This window comes from Aphelocoma coerulescens, unplaced genomic scaffold (assembly GCF_041296385.1).
Source record: "Aphelocoma coerulescens isolate FSJ_1873_10779 unplaced genomic scaffold, UR_Acoe_1.0 HiC_scaffold_56, whole genome shotgun sequence".
Taxonomy (NCBI): domain Eukaryota; kingdom Metazoa; phylum Chordata; class Aves; order Passeriformes; family Corvidae; genus Aphelocoma; species Aphelocoma coerulescens.
Window position 1 is genome coordinate 2,090,993 of NW_027183905.1, and position 18,404 is coordinate 2,109,396.

Consider the following 18,404-nt stretch of genomic DNA (forward strand, 5'->3'; position numbering starts at 1 on the left):
ATTTAGCAAGAGCCACCTGGTTAGTTAACACCCGAGGCTCCACCAGCCGAGCAGGCCCTGCCCAATCCAAACCCCTACAAACAACAGACGGGGATAAGGTTCCAGTGGTGCACATGAGAGGTATGCTTGGAAAAACTGTTTGGGTTAATTCTGCTTCGAGCAAAGACAAACCGATCCGTGGGGTTGTCTTTGCTCAGGGACTAGGGTGCTCCTGGTGGGTGATGCAAAAGAATGGAGAGACCTGATGCATACCTCAAGGGGACCTTGGTTTAGGGTGAACTACCCATGGCTCTGCATTTGAATCAGCATCAGCTGATTATATATATGTATATATGTATATATATATATATATATATGTATATATATGATTATATATACATATATATGTATATATATACATTATATATATGTATATAATTCGCGTGATGCATGTATTTATATGGTTAAAAGGGTTCCGTTTCATGTAACATGTTAGTATGGGAAAAATTTGGGGTGGCTAATGTTGGGGTTTTAGCAGTTCTTCTCCTACTTCTTTTTCTCTTAAAGGAATTTTCCCCATAGATGTTGCCAGGGGGACAAATTACTGGGGGCTTAAGGAAAACAAAGGCCCTGGTCATAGCGGCAGGGGTGCATCACTTTCACCTGGGTTTGCGGGCAGTCAGTTTCCTGGCGTTTGGATGGAGAGAGAGGCTGCTTCTTCAGCTGCTTTCCTTCTACCGGAGATACCCCGGGATCCCAAGCCCACCTTCCCTGCTCTGCTGGGAGCCAGGCTGCGGCCGCCCGCCCCTGCTGTTGCTTCGAGCCTTCGCTACTCTGTAGCCCCGCTCGCCCTGCCTGCCCAGACCTCCGGGGGTTCCCACCGCAGCTCCGGAGTTCAATACATCTCGTCTGAAACCCGGGATTTGTGCTCGTCCCTGCTGTTCCAGCCGGCTGTTCCCAAGGGTCCAGCCAGACACCGAGATCGGCTGTCCAGGGGGTTTTTGAAATCTTTGTTCCATCCCTTCCTGGGATCCCAGGCCACCAGTGCCGCGTGCTCCCCGAGCTCGCTCTGGAGCGCCCCCTGCAGCCGCGGGGGAACCATCGCACCTGCCCTGCTCACCGGGAGCCGCCAGCGCCCCTGCCGGCTGCGAGCGGAACTGCACCCGAGGGGAAAGGGCCTGGCAGCCGAGAAGGCTGGGACTGGGTTTGTGATTGTTTGATGTTACTGCCATAGTTATTGCTGTTTGTTTGACTGGTTATACACATACAGATATATATTAGTATAAATTAAATATTATATATTATAGTATATATATTAGTATATATTACCCTGTTATTCCTGTTCCTCATATCTTTGCCTATAAAGGTCCTAAATTTCAAAATTATAATAATTCAGAGGGAAGGGGGTTGTAATTTTTTTTTCTTCCATTTCAGGAGAGACTCCTGCCTTCCTTGGCAGACACCTGTCTTTCAAACCAAGACACTGGGAGCAACTGGGACCACAGTGGGTGCAAATACAATCATACAGGGAGTGACTGGGTTCATACTGGAAATGACTGGAGCCACACTGGACTTTTACTGAGAGTGAAAGCAACCATCTTGGGTGTGACTGGGAGCCACTGGGACCATGCTGCAGGCAACTGGGATCTTATTGGGAGTGACTGGGACCATACTGAAAACACAGTGGGAGTGACTGTAAGCGACTGGGATGATGCTGGGAGTGAATGAGATCATACTGGGGGTGACTGGGAACCACCACTGAGGCGGCGGCGAGCTCGGAGGTGGCCCCAGCGCAGGTGGGAGCCGCGCTCGGTTCTGCCGGGGCTCGGCGCTGGCTGCGGGCGGAGGGGGCGGCAGGGGGCTGGGGCGGGTTCGTTGTGCCGTGTGGGCGCCGTGTTCGCCCTGGCGTGAGGGCGCTGCGGGAGCGGCTGCCCGCGCTCTCCTTGCCGCTGATGCCTCGGCAGGAGCCGGTGCCGGAGCAGCGCTGGCTCGTCCCGGTTGCTGTGGGTAGGACAGAGGTGGCTGCTCTGTCCCTGGGACCGTTCCTTGGAAGGTTCAGACTTCCCAATCTGTCCTCCAATATGCACACACCCATTTTGTTTGTTTTAGTAGAACAAAGCAATATTAATAACTCCATTGAATCTTTGTTCTTCAAGTTCAGGAATTTGACATGGCCTTGGCTGAGCAGCAGTTCACGGGGTTTGTTTGTTTAAGTCACATTCACCTTATTCCTTTCCCCCGTCACTGCCAGAGCCCCTCCCTTGCTTGCGCTCGCAGGTGCCACCGAATGCGTGTCCCGGGATCGCATCTCCCCGCCCGCAGCCTCCAGTGCCCGCCCTGTCCCGGGCTGGCCCTGGGCTGGCGGCAGCGAGCCCGACAGAAACCAACGCCCGCAGGGCCACCGGGGCTCAGAGCCGTGCAAGGGACGCTTTGGTTTGCAGGGACGGAAGGGCCTGGGCTCCTCCCCTGCCCCGTTTGACTTGGTTTAGGATTCAATGTTTTGGCTGACGTGGGAGGGGAAAAAGGCGTGGTTTTTCTCCAGCATTGGGCGGGTTTTTGCCTCGCCTGGAGCACTTGGGCCTTCCCCGGGCCCCCTCTGGCCTCTTGCAGAACCAGTGGCATTTCCCACCCCACGCGGTTTGTAAACAAGAGTCGGCTGCAGTCGAGAAGGCTCCAGGCGCCTCCTTCCAGGCTGACTCTGCCGATGCTGAGGCTGCTCTGGGCTCTGCCGGGGCTCTGCTGGGGCTCAGCTCTGGGCAAGGCTGGGCCCGCTCTCCCCTCGCATTGCTCCGGGCAGCTGAGTCACATTGGAACAAGGAAGGGACACGTCAAGGGACTTGAGGTTTAACAGAGTTTTTATTCAAAAAACTGCCATAACTACCAGGCTGTCCTAACCACCATAACTAACTAGCAGTGCTAACTACCGTAACTATCCACTTGTCCTAACTACTATAACAAAAAGCTGTCCCCAGGTGCTTCAGGTCCTCCGCTGCTCCTTCAATTGCTTTGCTGCAGCGATCAGAGGGCTCAGGCTGGAGAGAGGCTTGGCTGATGATAAAAATGGGTGCTGCCCAAAGGATGAAAAAGAAAGAAATCAACTGTTACTTTCCCAAGTCAAGTTCCTCACAGGCTCTGTTGCAACAGGATAAAGGGGAATGGTTTGAAACTCAGGAGAGGGAAGCAGGCTCAGATTAGATCTGAGGCAGAATTTTTTTATCAGAAGAGTGGGGAAACACTGGCAGAGGGTGCCCAGAGATGTGGGAGGTGCCTCCTCCCTGGAAACATCCAGGCTCAGGTCAGGCAGGGCTCTGAGCCGCCTGATCTGCTTGAAGATGTCCCTGCTCCTTGTGGGGCACCTGGTCCAGATGACCTGCAAAGGACCCTGCCAAGCCAAACCAGGCAAGGATTCTGCTGGCTTTGCATGTGAAAAGCAGCGAGACTGGACACTATTGGAGGGGGCCCCACGAGAAAACCCCTCCCTCGCGCTGCTCTTTCCCCTGCAGCCGCTTCGCATCCACCTGCAGCAGCTCCTGGGCAGACCAGCGCCGCTCCTCGTCCGGCTCCAGGCTGCACTCCAGGAAGTCCCGCAGCAGAGCCGACAGGCGCCTGGGCTCCTGCAGCTGCGGGGTCCCGTTCTGCCGGATCAGACAGCGAGCCTGCGCGGAAAGCAAACACTTCTGAAAAAGCTCTGCCAGCTTCCTTCACACCCACGAGTGCTCACAGCGACCCCGGTTTCTCAGCCCCAGTCTCCAGGGACAGTTTCCTCCCTGGCAGAGATGCTGCTCAGAGCTCATTCTTCTATGCCAACCAAAAAAGCCAAACACTGCTGCAGCCACAGCCATTCCAACACCCAGATGATGTTGCCTTGAGAGCCAATGTCATTGGCTGACATTCTTAGTAGGAACCTTAATCAGAAATAACCCATTTTGCTTCTCCAAATACGGATACCAGCTTTACAGGCCATTTGCAAGTCACTGTGGTCTGCCTGTGTTATTTCCAAGGATTCTCACATCAAATGCATCCCTGCAGTGCCACTGACACTCAAGTAAATGCATTCAAGATGTTCCATCCCAGAAACTGCCAGGCAAGGAACCCGAGGTTTGGGTTGCTGAAAGCTCAGCCTTGGTGACATGGAGAAAGTAGCTTGGGCTAGGAAAGAAATATGTTAGACTATGGGGATGTTAAACAATCATCTTCATGTTTTGGACAAGTTTCCCAGTGAGAAGAGTCGGGGGAGTTCATCTCGCAGAACCTCTTTCAGAAACTCCTTCAGAAAACTTGTTGGGTTTGGGTGTGGGTTTTGGGGTTGGTCTGGGTTTTCTGCAAGATAAGATTAGAGCTGATGCTCTGGCTTCATGTTTTCAGGTCATCCTCACAGACAGAAGAGTTGCAACAACTTAAAACCCAAAGCAAATTCTGGAGACTGCAGAATATTTGTCTGCTCAGGCTCGAATCCTCTAGGAATTCCCTTCCCGATGGGCAGAGCCCTCCGGCTGCTCCTCCCAGGGCGGGGTCCCTCTGTGCTCACAGGCCTCTGCAAACTCTGGGAAATGTGCCTCTTACCATGGCCGCCGTGTGCTCGAAGTAAGGAGGTTCTCCTTCCACCATCTCGATGGTCACAATGCCCAAGGACCAGATGTCCACCTTGGGGCCATAAGGAGAACTGGTCACAACCTCTGGGGCCATCCAGTGAGCAGTGCCCACCATGGAGCTGCACTGCTCCTGCTCAGGGCTGAGCTGAGCGCAGAGGCCAAAATCAGCTGAGGACAGAAACAAACACTGTCAAAGGCAGCTGGAATGAGGAAACCAAGCACAAAGATTGTCCACTCTCAGTCTGAGAATGCACTGCTGAATCCAGCTGGAAAAGTCCGCAGGGCTGTAGCCAAGGCAAGATGGAAGTGGACCCTTAACGGAACCCTCAGCTTTCATGCAGTGGCTTTTAGTGATTCCCTTGAAGCTTCAGATTCCAACTCCCGCCCCTCTGCAAGGGCCACACCCAGAGCAAAGCCACTGCTGACACCCTGCTCCTCTCCTGAGCTCTCTGCATGGGGCAGCCGCTCTCAGCTGGCAGCAGGGGCCGGGCACCGCCACCAGCAGCACTTGTGGGGCTCTGGCCGTCACTGGGAAGCAGCCCCACACCCGCAGCCCGGGAGCGCCGTGCCTGACCAGGAACACCCACCCAGCTTGACAGAGCCGTCCATTGCCAGAAGGATGTTGGAGCTCTTCAGATCTCTGTGGATCACCCGGTTCGAGTGGAGGAAATCCAGGCCCTGCAGACACTGAGAGAGAGCAAGAAACACGAGGGTGGAAATCCATGGCCAGAATACAGCACACAAGAAAGGACAGTTTAGAATTCTGCCAGCAGCAGCTTTGCTGTGCCAGGCCAGGAGTGCAGTGCAGACAAGCTCCGGGCAAATGGTTCAAGGCAAAGCTGAGAACAGCAAATCAAATCAAAAAAGACAGAGAGTCCCACAAAGAGCAGGAAAGAGGACAAGAGCAGAGTGGAAGTGCAGTGACACTGGCAGGCCGTTCACTTCAGAGGCTCTTTCTTCTGCAGCTCATAAAAACAACACAGAAACAAAGCGCTGAGCATGGAGCCACTCCTGTTCTCAGGCCCTGCTTGGAAGGAGCATTGTGTCCAAGCCATGGGAAGCACGAGCAGGATCCCTCACCTCCCGACTGACAGCTGCCATCTCTCCTTCAGCCATGCGTGTCTGTCTGACAACGTCCTGCAAAGTTCCTCCATCCATGTATTCCATCACCAGCCAGAGATCTTCATCAACAAGGAAGCTGGAAGAGGCAAACAATGGCGTGGAGATGAACATGCACTGCTCAATTCCCTGATGGAAAAGCCTCGAGTGGAATTTTGTTTCCAGGTCACTTGTAAATGAGGACAGAATCCGATGCAGAGACATTCCTGCCAGGCTGCACAGTCCTTGGGATCTGCACAGTCTAAAGGAGAAGGAGACGCCTGTGGGAAAGGAGAGGCCTTAGATGGCAAGCAAGTGAAAAATGCAGTTTAGCAACAGCCCAGATCAATGTGGAACCACAACACTTGCCCCCAGCTGGTTCAGCATCTGAACTCAGCAGTTTCACCATTCCCTCCAGAACAAGGCAACACAACTTCCAGAGTTATCCAGGGCAGGGGGCCGTGCAGCACTTAGGACAAAAGTGGTCATGTGTTTGGAAAACCTTGCAGAAAGTCCCTTCAGAAACAGGCAAGGCCATTGCAAAATGGGCAAATGAGGCATTTCTGGAAACAAGAACCTGGTCTTCCTGGCATCTGCAGCAATGGAAAAGAGTTGGGAAGGAGAAGCCAAGGGAAATAATTTCTGACAGGGTTTATCAGCACTTGTCATAAGACCCAGAAAACTGGGTCAGCTTGAAGGAAAAACCAAACCAAAGCAACAAAAGCACACGGAGGGAGTGAGCTGACAGGCTGTTGTTTTGGGAAGCTACGGCCGGGTGAGGCTTTTTCAAAACAGGCTACAGACTGCGGATGCCAGGAGAGATTAACGCAGGGCCCGTGTACGGGATAAGAGCTGAAGCACTCACCTGTCCAAAGAGCTGACAATGTTGGGGTTCTTCTTGTCCTTCAGGACCAGGATCTCATTCACAGCTCGTTCCCTGTTCTGCCCTCTGAGACTCATTTTCTTTATGGCCACCTGAAAGGACATTGCAGCCCTTGAACTGCAGGAGTCTGGGGCAGGAGGCCGCAGCAAACACGGAGCGAGTCTTTGTGGAGCGACGGAGCCGGGCTGTGCCAAACTGCCTTGGGATGGGACACCCGGGCTCAGCAAGTGACATTCCCACAGCCCATTTCTCTGCTCGCTGCGGGGCCGCTTACAGGACACAGGGCCAGAGACATTTGGCCTTGGAAGCTCTGCAGAAATGGGCCCTCAGCTCTCAGCCTCAAAGCTCTCACAGCATTCTCTGCACCTGCAGTCTTCTCAAACCGCCTTAGTTTACCACCACTCTCATTATCATTCAAACACATTTTGCAAGCAGGAAGTAATTCTGCTTCTGTGAAAACAGAGCAAAACAGCCGGGAACCCTTTAGCAATCCTGGGGGATTTGGTCATGATTTCAAACGCAACTGCTCTGTTTGGGATTGCACAACAGAGCAAACACGAACAAACATTGCTCAGATGATCCCTGTCACGGGCTGTCACTGACACCAGACCCAAACACAGCTGCAGGGTTTAGGAGAGAGCTTTGCTCTGCACATCCATCTTCTCATTCCTCTCCCTCTCTCTGGGAACAGGTGCAGTAGGACTAAAACCCCAAACTGATCCCAAGAAGGATCACTCCCTCATTAGGTCTTGAGGTATACTTTGAAGATGAAACGCAGGATGGAAAAACTGCTAAACAGTGTTCCTGTCCGAGGCTGGGATGAAGATAAATTAGGCCTCAGCCTCCACCAGCTGATGCACTGATGTTTTCAGATATGAAGACCAAGCCAGCGTGTCCTGCTCTGACAAACACCGCTGCCCTCCTTGCATTCCTTTGGGCACTTCAGAATGCTCAAGTCTGTCCCAGCCGTGCTCTGCAGGCTGACACTGCTGTGCCTTCAGAGGAACAGCCTGTGCAGGAAAGCTCTGCTGGCTCCCAAAGCTGCAGCCACAGCTCCCAGCAGAGGGGAAAGCCCTCGAGAGCTGCCCGACGCGCTGAGCGTGGTGACACTGACCTCTCCTCCAGTGGCCCTGTCGAGTCCTTTATAAACGGTTCCGAAAGCCCTGGAGGCAGAACAGCAGAGAAGAAAGAAGCAGCGCTTTAGGCCCTGGGAGTGAAAGCCAGCCCAGACAGGAGATCTCTGCTGCCTGCAGCGTTTACAAAACACCTGGGTGCATCGACCCTTCAAACAGCAGTGCAGCAGCCACCAGTCCTGTGCCACACAAGGTGTGCGAGAGAAAACTGAGGCCCAACATGAAGGAAAAGGGCTGGAGCAAATCCCAAATGTCCACACTGAATTACTTTAGTCCAAAACCTAGGGTGGGAGCAGGTGTCTAAAGAACTGGAGAAGAATGTATTTCATCCTTTTCCATTTCCTGCCTATGAGCTGCAGGATCCACAAGGGCCCTGCCATCAGGCAGCTGATGCATTTTCCCCTCCAGTGCAGCAGCTCTGTGTCTGTTACTGAATGTATGGGGCTTACTACCTGTGCTGAAAAGGGCACTTATTAGTTCATCTCTGGTTTCTGTTTCTAAACCGTTATGTTGATAACCCTGACCGGTGGATATTTTTGGAAGCAAAATATTTGAAAGGAATCTTTTTGAGAACTGTTTTCTGACAGTCACCAGATGGTGAGCTGCTCTTTCAGGCAATCACATTCCAGGGACAGAAGATCTTCCAGGTCCTGCTCCTTGCTGCAGGCAGGACACTGCCGGCCTCAGGGGCCTCTGACGATGCCTTCTGACCACAGTTACCAATTCTGGTCAGGACTGAGAGACAGCAGGATCATGGCCCAGTGTCTGAAGCTGTTTGCAGCTTGCCTGGCTTCTCACTTGATCCTGCACCAGCAAATACCTGGCCCCTGCTTGTGCAGAAGTAACTGCCGTGCACTTACCCTTGGCCAACCTGCTCCAGTTCCAGGTATTTCTCGGCAGGCTCCCCCACGCTCACGGTGCTCCCTGAAAGAAACCACATGGAAGATGCTCCCTCCCAGATGGAGACCCCGCCTTGCAGCAGGGCCAAAATGCAGCCCCACTCACTGGGGCCGGGAGCCCCTTGCTCTCAGCTGGGCAAGGACAATAAATGACTCTGTGACATTCAGCTGCACAGCAAGCCTGGGTGCAGCTGATGCTGAGACACACACGCAGCACCCTGCTCTGGCACACAGCAGCACAGCAGACGTACTCAGCTGCATCAGGCACCACTCCTCTCTGCCCTCTGGCTGCAGGGCTGTGCTGCTGTCAGAATGTTCAGCCCAGGATCCCGCAGCAGAGGGAGGTTCAGTGTCCTCTTCCCAACCAGAGGGAGGATCCCCGTCCTCTTCCCAAAATGCAGCAGGTTCCTGGTCTTCTTTCCAAGCCACGGGATGTTTGCTGTCCTCTTCCCATGCTGGGAGAATTGCAGCCTCCTCTTCCCAAATCACAGGATGTCCTCTGTCCTCGTCCCACGCTGGGAGATTTCCGTCGTCCTTGTCCCATGCCGCTGGAGCCTCGCTGTCCTCGTCCCACACCAGGTGATGTCCACCATCCTCGCCCCACACCACAGGAGCTTCACTGTTGTATTCCCAAACCGTGGGATGTTTGCCCTCATCTCCCGGGACGGAGGGAAGTTCACCATCATCCCCCAGAACAGCGGGAAGTTCACTGCTGTCTTCCTCCTCTTTGGCCTCCTCTTTGGAAGCACAGGGAGCCAGAGGAGGAGCTGATGCTGCTTTTGTGCCCTGTGGACAGATGATAGCGTGAGGGACGGGAAGTTCTATCTCAGTTATCGCCTTATTTATCCTCAGCTACACATCCAGCTGCACTAAGCAGAAATGGGATTCAGAGCTGTTCAAACTAGGAAGGGGCTAAAGTCGACATTGCCACTTATTGCTGGGCATTCCATATTCCACCGTGGCTAAAGCCAGCAAGCAATCTTCTGCCTGCAAAACCAGACCTGCAGCTCTTCAAAAGCTCTTCAGCAGAGAAGGAGAAAAGTGCCAGGGATCCCTTTGCTGCTGCTGCTGCTGCTGCAAAGACGCTGGCAGGAACTTGCCTTCAGCCTCCCAGGCTGGCACTCGACTGCCACACGCCAAGCTCACAACTCTCTGCACAATTCCGACCACCAAAGGTTCCTTTCCCACTCACCGAAGGAGGAGCTGCTCGGGATCCACGCGTGAGGTGCCCTGCAACAGGACAGGGAACACGAACCAGATGCTGTTAGGAAAAACCTGCCCGTGGTGGGAACTCCCACGGAGCAAGGACACCCCGAGAGAGCATTTTGCTTCCACAACATCCCTCCAGGAGCCACAGTCCCTTCGCACAGCAAGCAAGAGAACAGCACAGAATCCTGGGCTGTGTCAGCTCTTGGCTGCAGCAGCCAACGCAGGGAGTTCCAGGCTCCGCTGGCACAGACTCTGCGCTTGAGGGAACAGAACCCCCCCGGCTCCATTGCAAATGCTGTGCACGCCCCGCTGGCTGCAGACACCCCCTTTTTCAGCTGCAGCTGCTGGCAGGAGCTCTCCCAAACCAGCGGTGTCTTAATGGCAATTTGGTTACAAAGGCAGCTCAGTTCCAGTGGGAGAACAGAAAGTACACAGCAAGCCCGAAGGCACCGACGCTGCAGCCAGGGAAAACCTCGACTTACGTGCCAAGTGGGCTAAAAAATACCCCGAATAAGCCACAGAGTACAGAGTGCAAACTGCAGCAACCGCTTGCTGGATCATTTTGGCCGTGCTGCACACGTCGCAGACTGTACCCCTGCAAGCACAGAAGGACACCCGGCAGGGGCTGGGCTGGCTGCTGAGAATGCCTCGGGCAGGAGGATCCTCCGGCAACCAGCGGGCGCCCAGAGCCGCTCTGGACACTGAGGGCTCCGTGCCCACAGCAACGGGAACACGGCGAGGACGCGGCAGCGTTCCCGTGACATCACAGCAGCAGCTCCCGCAAGAACCGCCTGGAAGGTTCTCCTCTGTCACAAAGGAGCACAAAGGATCCTCCCGGGGCACAGCCTGTTGCTCAAAGCATCCAAGAGAAACCCAGAAAATGCAGCAGACAAGGACAGCCCATAGCCAAGCCTGTACAACGAAATCAAAGCCATGCACTGATGCTCCGAATTAGGGGCGGGAGTCGGGAGGCTGCAGGGCTTCCCAAGGAGCCGGAGGCAGCCAACACGCAGGGCTGGGCAAGTCGGGCCGGGAGCAGCGGAGAGCTTTGTTTCCCTTCCCAGCTGAATGGCGGCTCGGGCCGGGCCCGTTCCAGGGCTGTTCCTCAGCTGCGGCTTTCCCCTCACGCAGCCCGGGGGGCGCTGGGAGCGCGGGGCGAGGCTGGGCCGTGTGCAGAGCCCGCCCCTCGCTGCGATTGGGCGGTGCTGCCGTCAGTCGTGGTTCTGGCGCGCTGATTGGTCGGAGCGGGGAGCAGCCCGGGCCCGGAGCCGCCGGCAGGGCGGCCGTGGCGCAGCAGAGGCGCCATTGGCGGAGCGTCTGTGCGGGCCCGGGAGCGGCGGCGGCGGCCGGAGCCCGGTGAGGCGGCGGCGGAGCTCGGAGGCGGCCCCAGCGCAGGTGGGAGCCGCGCTCGGTTCTGGCGGGGCTCGGCGCTGGCTGCGGGCGGAGGGGGCGGCAGGGGGCTGGGGCGGGTTCGTTGTGCCGTGTGGGCGCCGTGTTCGCCCTGGCGTGAGGGCGCTGCGGGAGCGGCTGCCCGCGCTCTCCTTGCCGCTGATGCCTCGGCAGGAGCCGGTGCCGGAGCAGCGCTGGCTCGTCCCGGCTGCTGTGGGTAGGACAGAGGTGGCTGCCCCGTCGGCGGGAGTGTGCGGGAAAGTTCCCGTGGCCAGAGGTTTGTGTCCCCAGAGGAGCCGGAGGAGTCCTGTAAAAGGAACTTTATTCCTGGAGCAAGGGAGAGGCCACGGGGCATTTCCCGTGGGGTCTGTCCAAGTGTTGGAGGACGCAGCCTCCTTTTTATGCCGATTTCCGCGGCCGCATCTCCGTGTCCCTTTCCCCCTTGGCTGAGGTCCTTGGAAGGTACAGACTTCCCGATGCGCCTGCTGCATGTGCCCCTTAATGTGCACCCCCACTTTGTATAACATCCGATATTCATGGCTCTGTTAAGTCTTTATTTCCTTTGTTCTCTGTTTCACCACTTTTCCTTGGCCATCTCTTTGCCAAGAGCAGTTTGAGTCCTTTAATTTTCCACAACCTCCTGGTCCTTCTGCTGAAAGACGATCTGATGCCATCCCAGGGTGAAATGTGGTGTTGCTCATGGGAGTGGATTGGTGGGTGAGAAGGTCAGGAGCTGGAGCTGTGTGCTTGGTTATGATTTGGAGGACAGCTTGTAATCTAATGATGCATTGAAATGATCACTGGGTTCTCTGGCACCTGGTATGAATTTGTTTGGGTTCCCAGGGGCTGCTCCATGGTGTTGTAGGATTTGTTCTGGTGGCCGTTCATCTTTTCCCCATTTTTGGGCGCTCCCAAAAATGCCAGGGATGCATCAATTGACCGCTTTTCTCTGATTAAATCATCACATCCTTGGATTCCCAAGTGATTTCGCTGAACTTGTGGCAGCAAAAGCAGCCCAGTGGTCAAACGCACCCTGTATAACACAGACAGTGCCAGCAGATGTTGGAGTGGGGAGAGGGATGATTCCCCCCCGCTTTTGTGAGTGAAGTTCTCCCAACATTCTCCGTTTGCTGTTTTCCTTTGCAGCTTGAGGGATTTCTGTTGCAGAGTCCGAGATGCTCAGTGCGGGCTCTGCCTTTAGCGATGCAAATTCCGTCTGTGCAGGGAGGCAGAGCTTGGGGTGAGGGGCAGAGGGCATCAGCCCAATTCCTCTGGCAGGCGAGGAGAGCCTGGGACATTGTGCACACTTCCCCCAGCAGAGTTAATTTGCATTTCTAAAGCTCCTCTGCTGGTTGCCTGGAAGGAAGCTTCTCCTCCAGGGCAACCATCAGGTGACTCACAAGTGCCCTCCCCCCCAGCTGCTTTCTTTTTCTTTTCCTTTTTCTTTTCCTTTTTCTTTTCCTTTTTCTTTTCCTTTTCCTTTTCCTTTTCCTTTTCCTTTTCCTTTTCCTTTTCCTTTTCCTTTTCCTTTTCCTTTTCCTTTTCCTTTTCCTTTTCCTTTTCCTTTTCTTTTTTTCTTTTTCTTTTTCTTTTTCTTTTTCTTTTTCTTTTTTTCTTTTTCTTATGTTTTTTTAGCTCTTTATGAGTTAAAGGGTCATCTTTAAACCTCTTCCAGTTTTGCAAAATGCAGCCTAACGGTGAACATTGAAAAACCCATTCTAAAAGTCTCCCATCACTAACAGCCACGCACAGACATACACAGAAAAACCCCTAGACCAATAAAGATTTTTCTACTTCTTCCCCTAAGACTAAAAATTGACTCTCACACCCCTGGCCCAAACCCAGCATACAATGTCAGAGTAGGATTATTAAGAAAAAAAATTCTAGTGATGTAATCTTGTCAACAAAACTCCTGGAAGAACAAAAACTCTCCAACGACATTTTAGTGTTAGAGGATCAAGGCATTACTTTATTCTGGCCAGGATGTGCAACAGAAATCATTTCATCCACACAGAGCCCGGGTATGCAGAGAAAATCATTCCATGGCACAGGAGTTTTACTCGAATTTTCCTCAACTTTATACAGTCTAAACCCATCGAAATCCGTAGGTTTAATGTTCATTGGTTCCAAGTTGGGTAGTTCTTAGTATTTGGTTTCCTATTGGCCCCGGATTGCTTGGCCTCTGATGTTCATTAGGTCCACACTCCTTGATTTCCTTCTCAGCTTTTTCCAGAGCAGGGGTCTCCAGCTGTGCCGGGGGCAGTGTCTGGGGTAGCTGTTCCTTGATGTTTGCTGATGGGCGTTGATGTTCTGTTGATGGGCGTTATCTTTTGGGTATCTTTTGGGCTATTCCCAGTCTGTTGAGATGTTAAGCTCATCTCCCTTGAGTGGTGTAACTTCCCTTAAAGTCCCCAGGCAGGGTCTGTGCCAGCCGAGCTTCCTGTGGAAGAGATTTCACAAGAGACAGGATTCTGGCCACAGACTGCTTGAAACAGACATCCCTTATCTCCACCCCCCACTAGGTCGGGAATTAGCAGGGTGAGGAATTGCAAACCTCAATTTCAGGGGAGATAATTGAATATCTGCCCTGGGTCTGGCTCTTCTTCTTGCCAAAGCCAATGGCAGCAGCCGTACCCGTGGCATCTCACTGCCCGTGGGTGCTCATCCTCTGACAGTGGCTGAGCTTTCTGCAAAATCATTCGTTTCTCCAGTGACCCAAACAAGATCGATAAAAGAAAATCCTGATCCTTCCACATCCCGCAGCCTCCTGGGGGCCGGGGGTCACTGCCGGCCCTGCCCGGGGGGTGTTGGGGTCAGGCAGTGCCTGGCTCTGAGCCCCGGCTGCCCCACAGCCCCGGCCCGGCCCCGCAGCTCCCCACAGGCCCCCAGCCCGTGCTGCCCTGTCCTGCTGCTCCCCACCACAGAGAAACCCCCTGAAATCCTGAACTTCTTTTTCTTTCCTGTCCTGGAACGCGGGGATACAAAAGATCTGGATCAGTTGGCAAATGTTGAGGATAAGATGGCGCTGAAAAGCATCCCAGTCCTCACTTTTTTCTCTTCCTCCTCTTTTCCATCTTCCTTTTCCTTTCTTACCACATAGATTCCTCCTGCTGCTGTTTGCCTTAACCATATTCCTGCACACTCCCTTCAACCAATCCCTTCCCAGCACACCAACACCATCCGTCCCCTGTTGCTGAGACCCCTTCTCAACTTCACTTTTTACCCGTGCTGGGTGTCCATGTCCTTAATTAGCTCTGGGAGAATGTGCAAACTGCCTCAGCATTGTCCCCTTTTGATTAGGAAACGATGTCCATGGTTCTGTTCAGGCTTTGTTGTTGTTCTGGAAGTTGAGGAATTGAGCAGGAGCTTGGCTGAGCAGCAGTGTGTGTCAGTCAGTGCCATTTTGTGGAGCTGCTGGTTTGTGCTGTCACTTGCTTGTGTGCAAGTGCGTGTGGCTGTGTCCGAGCAGATTCAGAGCATGTGTTTGTAAGGAGGCGTTGGTGTTGTTGGTTCGCTGGGGGTGCCCGGTTTTCGGGACATCCCCCCTGGAGCAGGGTGTCCCCCCTTGGTGCAGGCGCGGCCCTCAGGCAGCGCTCAGCCAATCAGAAGGCGCGGCGCTGGTGACTCAGCAGTTGCCAGGCAGAGCCGCAGCGCCCGGCGCTCCCCAGCTGGAGCCCACGTGTGGCCCGGCCTTGGCGCCCCCCGCCAGGGGAATTTGGGGAGGTGGGAGGGGGGGAGCGCCAAGGCCGGGCCGGGCCGTGCTGTGCTGGCAGAAGTGGCTGCGGCGGGGGCCGAGTGCGGGCAGGAGCGGCCGAGAGCCCAGCGCTGCCCCAGCCCGAGCTGCCGCAGCTGCATCGCTGCTCGTGCTGTGCGATCCGAGAGCTCTGGGGGGCAGAGCGAGCCAGGGCTGGGTGCTGGGCCTGGGGGGAGGAGGAGAAAGGCTGGAGGAGCAGGGCTGGAGACCAGAATGGTGAAACGATGGCCGTGGGAGCAGCAGGTGGGATTCTGCAGGAGAAGGAGTAGTGTGAGGAAGAGGAGTATGAGGAAGAGTAGGGACACAGGAGGAGGAGGAAGAGCAGGACGAGGAGGCACCCCAAGGTTCCAGCACTCGCTGTATCTGCAGCCTCCCCCCAGCCCCAGGAGCGTTCCCCTCCCCCATCCAGCAGGTGATCAGGGAGGGGGATCCACGATTTTCCCAGGGGTGAATCTTGGTGTTTCTGAGGTTTATTGGTTTCCATGTTGGTGCTTTGGTTTTTTTGTGGGGGCTGAATGTTTGTATTTTGGAGGGGGTTTTGTCTGAATCTTGTTGTTTTGGGAGTTTTTGGTCTGTGTCTTGATGTTTCGGGGACTTTTGTGCTGAATCTTGGTGTTTTGGAGGTTTTTACAGACACAAGATGCCTGGTGATGGCCCTGGGCAGGAGGAACCCCCATCCCAAGGTACTCACCCCTTGTTTCTCCTCTCAATCCAGGATTTGTCATTCCCAAGTCATTGGTGGATGGAGGAGGAGGGAAAGCCCTGGAGATGCCGCACGAGGAGGGGCTGCAAACGAAGCCTAGAGAGATCCAGGGAGGAAAGAGCCCCCCTGTGCCGGGAAGGCGGCCCGAAATCCAGGGGGAGGTCGGAGCTGGGGGAGAAGCCTCAGGGCGGGGAGAGGCCCCACAGGTGCTTGGAATGTGGGAAGAGCTTCAGGTGGAGCTGCACACTGAGGGTACACCAGCGGATCCACACTGGGGAAAAGCCCTATGAGTGTGGGGAGTGTGGGAAGAGCTTCAGCCAGAGCTGCAGCCTGAGAAAACACCAGAGGATCCACACTGGGGAGAGGCCCTATGAGTGTGGGGAGTGTGGGAAGAGCTTCAGCCGGAGCTGCAGCCTGAGAAAACACCAGAGGATCCACACTGGGGAGAGGCCCTATGAGTGTGGGCAGTGTGGGAAGAGCTTCTCCAGCATCTCTTGCCTGATCCAGCACCACGTGGTCCACACCAGGGAATGGCCCTATCAGTGCTTAGAATGTGGGAAGAGCTTCCGCCAGAGCTCCAGCCTGTGGACACACCAGCGCATCCACACTGGGGAGAGGCCCTACGAGTGTTCTGAGTGTGGGAAGAGGTTTCAGACCAGCTCAGATCTCCTCAAACATCAGCGCATTCACACGGATGAGAGGCCCTTTCGCTGCCCCAAGTGCGGGAAGGGCTTCAAGCAAAACTCCACCCTCATCACCCACCAGCGCATCCACACCAGGGAGAGGCCCTACGAGTGTCCTGAATGTGGGAAGAGCTTCTCACAGAGCTCTACCTTGACGCGACACCAACGGAGGCACCGCTAAGGGAAGCCCTGCGAGTGCCCCGAGTGCGGGAAGAGCTTCGTGTGCTGCTCCAGCTCCATCCCCTGTGGGAGGATCGGCGTTGAATGATCCCCAGTGACCCCCGTGGGGCAGAGCCCTGGTGACCCCCGTTCCGGGTGATCCGCGCTGGGTGGGGGGAAGGTGTTGGAGAGATTTCTTTGCCTTCTCCTTGTGCTGCTGGGATTTGGTTGGTAATAAATTCCCTCCCTGTGCCCAGGCTGGCTCTGTTGTGCCCGTGCCGGGGCTCGGGGTGGGATCTCTCCTGCTCCTTCTCTCAGCTCCTGGGCCTTTCCTTGTATTTGCTGTCCCTGTGCAGTAGCAGAGGGCAGGGACAGAGCGGTTTTGCTGTCTTGTGGCATCCAGTAAAGGCCAGCTTAGTCCCAGGGGTTGTGTGGGTCCCCCGTTTGCATATTTAAACCACACGGAAAGGCGGGAATTCCTTTTGTTCCAGCTTGCCTGCCGGAAGGTGGGGGGGCCTTGGAGGCTCCGGGCCCCGCCGGGTCAGGGCCCCTGCACCCCCTCCTTTCCCAACGCCGCAGCACAGACCCTGTGTCACTGCTGGGGGGGAACTGTCCCAGAGCCGCAGGCAGCTAAAGCCAGCCATGGAGTGCCACACAGCTAAACCCATCCGGCGCGGCTCCCTGGCACCGGCGGGTCCCTCTCCTCTCCACGCGGGGCCGGCGGAGCCAGCGGGAGCCGGCGGAGCCTCCTGTCTGCAGCCAGCACACTCCGCGCTGAACTGAAGAGGACACCACGCAGCCAGCAGCACAAAGGGAGCCAGGCTTTCTCCACCGTAGAGCCCGAACAAGAACACTCTTCAACGTGGCGGCTTCGGAGTCAGAGAGAAGAGAAAGTGAGTCCTGTGGGACGGAGCTGGAAATGGCGACGGGAGAAAAGAGGGCGGTGCCGCGATTCTCGCGCGCAGCTTAAAAAACTTCCTGCAGGCCGTGGTAAGAAACTGTAATATCACAAACTGTTTGTCTCTTTGATCCATTTGGAGTACATGGAGGGATGGAAAGTTCACCCGTGACCCATGAAAATTATGAAAAGTGCCTGTGCCAGGCTATATAGAAGTATTGAGAGGCTTTTAGAGACTTCCTGTCTCAAAAAGAAAAAAAAACAACCCAACCCTTTGTGTTCAGGCCAAAGTAATTAATCCTTAAAAAGATTAATAACCCCATGTGAAGGCCCCTGTCTGGCAGTGTGAAGGAACTGTGAGATTTTTCAGGGCAGAGATGTTTTACACCACAGCAGATTGTTTCTTTCCGGGCGGGTCTGCTGTTGGTGGCACTTTGGGAACCACGTGATGCAGAAGAAAACCCTTTTTTCCTTAAGCATAACAAAGAGACTCTTCAAGAACTGCAACACTGACTAAAATCCCATGTTCTGCTTCCCTTTGCGAGTTGGGTAAAAGGAGGGAAGTGCTGGAAGAGAGGGGAGGTTTGCTTGAATTTCTTGTTATTTCTTTTTACTTTTAAATCTGTTGGTACTAAACTTTTTCTTTGTACAGCAACTGTTTAAGTTTGAACCTGTTCTGCCTCGCAGCTCTCTAGTTTTCCTCAATATTTTCTTATTTTCCCCTTATGAAAAATAACAGGTTTCATGTGCTTGACTCTCAGCTGCGTCAATCCAGGGCAGCACGGTCTAAAGGCCTGTGGGGAGCTGCGGAGCCGGGCCGGGGCTGTGGGGCAGCCGGGGCTCAGCGCCGGGCACTGCCTGACCCCCAACACCCCCCGGGCAGGGCCGGCAGTGGCCCCCGGCCCCCAGGAGGCTGCGGGATGTGGAAGGATCAGGATTTTCTTTTATCGATCTTGTTTGGGTCACTGGAGAAACGAATGATTTTGCAGAAAGCTCAGCAGCTGTCAGAGGATGAGCACCCACGG

At 54.7% G+C, this 18,404-nt stretch overlaps 1 protein-coding gene across 1 annotated transcript in view; it reads left to right on the top strand.

The window, feature by feature from the left end:
- Positions 1-18,404, top strand: part of LOC138101927 (uncharacterized) — a 958,962-nt gene that overhangs the window by 221,993 nt on the left and 718,565 nt on the right. Inside the window, 1 exon segment of the mRNA XM_068999675.1 lies at positions 15,846-16,493. Coding sequence (XP_068855776.1) covers positions 15,846-16,493 — 648 coding nt within the window.